Here is a 6,000-nt window from a genome sequence, read left to right as displayed (position 1 = left end):
TAATATTTAAAGAAAAAAAAAAATAAATACATCCCAAAGAGGACAAGCACTTGTTACTTACCACAGGTGGAGGTTGCCCACCAGGAACATTTGCTTGATTAAGAGGAACATTAGAACCTTGAACTGTTTGTTGGTTTCCGGATATTATTGGTGGAACTACCGTCGGGCGATGAAGAATTTTCTAGACAAAATAAAAGAATGTTAAAAATAGTTACAAAAGACCGGAAAATACAAAAATTCAATATGTGAAATAATTGAAAAGTACAGTAAACGAGAAAGAAATATACAAGAACAAACTAGCTACATAAAAAAAAAAAAAAAAAAAAAAGAAACAAACTTACAAATAAAATCACTTAAAGTGTAGCTAAAACGTTTGACAAACTTCTGACATGTCACAGTGACATATCAGAAGTTTGAATTGATGGGTGTCCGGGCACTGAGACCCCCACCAAATCGCTAGAACGAAGCAGCTGAAGGGCTCGTGTGAGCGCTCAGCCACTTCGTGGGGTCTGTTCGGCTTTTTCCGGAAAGCCGATGTACCTGAGTACGGGCTCATAGACTTTCTATTGAGTCCGTACACGATACATTTATTTCTGGAAAAAGACGAACAGACACGAAGCGGCTGAGCGCTCACGAGAGCGCTGCTTCATTCTAGCGATTGGTGGGGGTCTCAGTGCCCGGACACCCACCAATCCAAACTTCTGACATGTCAGAAGTTTGTCAAATGTTTTGCTATACTTTAACTGGGTGATTACTAAATAGCATAAATAAAATCAAATTACAAAATCACACTAATCATTTTTTTTTATATATATATATATATATCTTTACTCCTGAAAAGCTCATGGTTCCAGAATAAATAATTAAATAAATGGAACGAAGGTAGTAAAAAGGGCCTGTCCACATCAGCGCTGGCTTCCGTTTAGGATTAAATTTAAGTATACACGTTTCAACGAGTCTTCCTCAGGCCAATAGCCTTATTATGCCTATTGGCCTGAGGAAGACGCTGGGTCAGCGTTGAAATGTGTAGCTTTAAAATAAACTTGTTGCAAAACAGCATCACTACCATTGCCTAATTTATGGTCAGCAGCGCTTTGATGAGGTTCCAATTTTTGACATTTCCTGATTCGGTTTACTAGCGTTGGTACGCTGTGCCAACCGGTCGGAATCCAGTAGTAGCTGACGCACATCTTTGTTTGCTTACACCAGGGTTGTGCCTGCCGTTTGCACAACTAGTTCAAATGAGCACAATTTCAACTGTACCCTTCATCACTCTGCAAGTAGGTGACCTGCACGATGTGGCCCTATAATTAGCTTTTTTAGGTTTTGCTTTCAGTATTTGGTGACCCCCCTTGTGCAAAAGTAACTGCATCTAAACGTTCCCGGTAAAATTGTTGACTAGTCCTGCACATCAGCTTTAAGGAATTTAAGCCCATTTCTCTGTACAAAACAGCTTCAACTAAACTTTAAAGGACAGGACTATGACATTCAAAAATGTTAACGTTATTCTTCTTTAACCATTTTTTAAGAGAACGACTTATGTGTTTAGGGTCGTCATCATGATACAGATACAGTGAAGGAAATAAGTATTTGATCCCTTGCTGATTTTGTAAGTTTGCCCACTGTCAAAGTCATAAACAGTCTAGAATTTTTTAGGCTAGGTTTAATTTTACCAGTGAGAGATAGATTATATATAAAAAAAAAAAAAAAAAAAAAAAAATCACAGTCAAAATTATATATATTTATTTGCATTGTGCACAGGGAAATAAGTATTTGATCCCCTACCAACCATTAAGAGTTCAGCCTCCTCCAGACCAGTTACACGCTCCAAATCAACTTGGTGCCTGCATTAAAGACAGCTCTTACATGGTCACCTGTATAAAAGACTCCTGTCCAGACTCAATTAATCAGTCTGACTCTAACCTCTACAAGATGGGCAAGACCAAAGAGCTTTCTAAGGATGTCGGGGACAAGATCATAGACCTGCACAAGGCTGGAATGGGCTACAAAACCATAAGTAAGACGCTGGGTGAGAAGGAGACAACTGTTGGTGCAATAGTAAGAAAATGGAAGACATACAAAATGACTGTCAATCAACATCGATCTGGGGCTCCATGCAAAATCTCATCTCATTGGGTATCCTTGATCCTGAGGAAGGTGAGAGCTCAGCCGAAAACTACATGGGGGGAACTTGTTAATGATCTCAAGGCAGCTGGGTCCACAGTCACCAAGAAAACCATTGGTAACACATTACGCCATAATGGATTAAAATCCTGCAGTGCCCGCAAGGTCCCCCTGCTCAAGAAGGCACATGTACAGGCCCGTCTGAAGTTTGCAAATGAACATCTGGATGATTCTGAGAGTGATTGGGAGAAGGTGCTGTGGTCAGATGAGACTAAAATTGAGCTCTTTGGCATTAACTCAACTCGCCGTGTTTGGAGGAAGAGAAATGCTGCCTATGACCCAAAGAACACCGTCCCCACTGTCAAGCATGGAGGTGGAAACATTATGTTTTGGGGGTGTTTCTCTGCTAAGGGCACAGGACTACTTCACCGCATCAATGGGAGAATGGATGGAGCCATGTACCGTCAAATCCTGAGTGACAACCTCCTTCCCTCCACCAGGACATTAAAAATGGCTCGTGGCTGGGTCTTCCAGCACGACAATGACCCAAAACATACAGCCAAGGCAACAAAGGAGTGGCTCAAAAAGAGCACATTAAGGTCATGGAGTGGCCTAGCCAGTCTCCAGACCTTAATCCCATCGAAAACTTATGGAGGGAGCTGAAGATCTGAGTTGCCAAGCGACAGCCTCGAAATCTTAATGATTTACAGATGATCTGCAAAGAGGAGTGGGCCAAAATTCCATCTAACATGTGTGCAAACCTCATCATTAAAGAGGCTCTGTCACCAGATTTTGCAACCCCTATCTGCTATTGCAGCAGATAGGCGCTGCAATGTAGATAAGAGTAACGTTTTTATTTTTAAAAAACGAGCATTTTTGGCCAAGTTATGACCATTTTCGTATTTATGCAAATGAGGCTTGCAAAAGTACAACTGGGCGTGTATTATGTGCGTACATCGGGGCGTGTTTACTACTTTTACTAGCTGGGCGTTGTGTATAGAAGTGTCATCCACTTCTCTTCACAACGCCCAGCTTCTGGCAGTGCAGATCTGTGACGTCACTCACAGGTCCTGCATCGTGTCGGCACCAGAGGCTACAGATGATTCTGCAGCAGCATCGGCGTTTGCAGGTAAGTCGATGTAGCTACTTACCTGCAAATGCTGATGCTGCTGCAGAATCAACTGTAGCCTCTGGTGCCGACACGATGCAGGACCTGTGAGTGACGTCACAGATCTGCACTGCCAGAAGCTGGGCGTTGTGAAGAGAAGTGGATGACACTTCTATACACAACGCCCAGCTAGTAAAAGTAGTAAACACGCCCCGATGTACGCACATAATACACGCCCAGATGTACTTTTACTTTTCAACACGCCCAGTTGTACTTTTGCAAGCCTCATTTGCATAAATACGAAAATGGTCATAACTTGGCCAAAAATGCTCGTTTTTTAAAAATAAAAACGTTACTGTAATCTACATTGCAGCGCCTATCTGCTGCAATAGCAGATAGGGGTTGCAAAATCTGGTGACAGAGCCTCTTTAACTACAAAAAACGTATGACTGCTGTGCTTGCCAACAAAGGTTTTGCCACCAAGTATTACATCTTGTTTGCCAAAGGGATCAAAAATACTTATTTCTCTGTGCACAATGCAAATAAATATATATAATTTTGACTGTGATTTTCAGTTTTTTAAAAAAAAATATAATCTCTCTCTCACTGGTAAAATTAACCTAGCCTAAAAATTCTAGACTGTTCAGGTCTTTGACAGTGGGCAAACTTACAAAATCAGCAAGGGATCAAATACTTATTTCCTTCACTGTATGAGGTTTTTATGTGCTGAGTAAATGAATGGAGAGGAGTGCATGATGCTGATTGGTCAGCGTCATACACTCCTCTGTACAACGCCCACTTGGTCTAAAGTAAAAATACGCCCACTTGGGCATTAAGCAACTCATTAGCATAAATCTAAAATCGATAATAAAGTGGTAAAAATAGATCGTTTTTTTAAAATAAAAATCACTGCTGTCACCTACATTATAGTGCCCATCTCCTTATGTAGAAGATAGGCCACTTATAATGTGGTGACAGAGCCTCTTTAAAGGTTACCCTGGGTTCCTTTACGACCTCGAGGACTATTATACGCCTTGCTCCTGGCGGTAACTTTGTTGGTCCACCACTCCTGGGGAGGGTAATAATGGTCTTGAACTGCCACCATTTGTACACAATCTGTCTAACTGTGGATTGGTGGAATCCAAACTCTTTAGAGATGGTGTTGTAGCCTTTTCCAGTCGGATAAGCATCAACAACTCTTCTTCAGAGGTCCTCAGAAATCTCCTTTGTTCGTGCCATGATACACTTCCACAAACGTGTTGTGAAGATCAGACTTTGATAGATCCCTGTTCTTTAACCCCTTCCCGCCGCAGCCCATTTTCATTTTAGTTTTTTCCTCCCCACTTTCCAAAAGCCATAACGTCTTGATTTTTCCATCGATATAGTACTATGAGGGCTTGATTTTTGCGGGACGAGTTGTAGTTTTTGGTAGCACCATTTATTTTGCCAAATAATGTACTAGGAAAGGGGAAAAAAATGTGTGGAGTAGAAAATAAAAAAAAACAGCGATTCCACCATGATTTTTTTGCACGCCGTTTTTACGGAATTCACTATGCAATTAAAACTACAAGTTAACTTTATTCTGTGGGTCAATACGATTACGGCAATACGAAATATATGTAAAAACCTAAAAGTGTAAAAAATAAAATTTATTTTGTGTCGCCATAGCCGCATTAGGTGACCAAAAAAATAGAGATTCTGGCCTTTACAATTTTATTTTTTTTACGGCGTTCACCGTGCGGGTTAAATAATGATATATTGTAATAGTTCTGACTTTTACGGACGCAGCGATACCAATTATGTTTATTTTATTTTTTTACTATGCTCTGGGGGGGGGGGGGGGCGAATGGGAAAAAGTCTTTTTTTGTTTGTTTTTTTACAGAAAAAAAACACCTTAAAATTTGTTAACCTTTTCAAGACCAAGCTCATTTTGACCTTCATGACCAGCCCCATTTTCTCAAATCTGACATGTGTCTCTTTATGTGGTAATAACTCCGGAATGCTTTTGCCTATCCAAGCGATTCTGAGATTGTTTTCTCGTGACATATTGTACTTTATGTTAGTGGAAAAATTTGGTCAATAAATTCACTGCTTATTTGTGAAAAACACCAAAATTTTTAGAAAATTAGCAAAAATTATGATTTTTCTCATTTTAAATGTATCTGCTTGCAAAACAGATAGTAATACCACACAAAATAGTTACTATTTTATATATTCCATATGTCTACTTCATATTTGCATAGTTTTTTGAACATTATTTTATTTTTCTAGGACGTTACAACGTTTAGAACTTTAGCAGCAATTTCTCACATTTTCAAGAAAATTTCAAAAGGCTATTTTTAGAGGGACCAGTTCAGTTCTGAAGCGGCTTTGAGGGCCTTATGTACTAGATAGACCCCATAAATCACCCCATATTAAAAACTGCACCCCTCAAAGTATTCAAAATAGCATTCAGAAAGTTTCTTAACCCATTAGGCGCTTCACAGGAATTAAAGCAAAGTAGAGGTGAAATTTACATTTTTTTTTTTTCCCTGAAATTCATTTGTAATACATTTTTTTCTGTAACACAGAAGGTTTTACCCGAGAAATGCAACTCAATATTTATTGCCCAGATTCTGCAGTTTTTAGAAATATCCCACATGTGGCTCTAGTGAGATAATGGACTGAAATACCGGCCTCAGAAGCAAAGTAGCAACTGGTGGATTTTGAAGCCTCCGTTTTTTAGAATATATTTTAGGCACCATGTCAGGTTTGAAGAGGTCTTGTGG

General features: G+C 39.7%; 1 protein-coding gene across 1 annotated transcript in view; it reads right to left on the bottom strand.

Annotated features, from left to right (window-relative positions):
* Nucleotides 1-6,000, bottom strand: part of CSTF2 (cleavage stimulation factor subunit 2) — a 206,419-nt gene that overhangs the window by 133,284 nt on the left and 67,135 nt on the right. Inside the window, exon 6 of the mRNA XM_075835607.1 lies at nt 62-181. Within this exon, the coding sequence (XP_075691722.1) occupies nt 62-181 (120 nt within the window). The remainder of the gene's footprint in view (nt 1-61; nt 182-6,000) is intronic.

This window comes from Rhinoderma darwinii, chromosome 8, assembly GCF_050947455.1.
Source record: "Rhinoderma darwinii isolate aRhiDar2 chromosome 8, aRhiDar2.hap1, whole genome shotgun sequence".
Lineage (NCBI taxonomy): Eukaryota > Metazoa > Chordata > Amphibia > Anura > Rhinodermatidae > Rhinoderma > Rhinoderma darwinii.
Note: the sequence above shows the minus strand (reverse complement) of the source record. Positions and strands in the feature narration are given on the sequence as shown.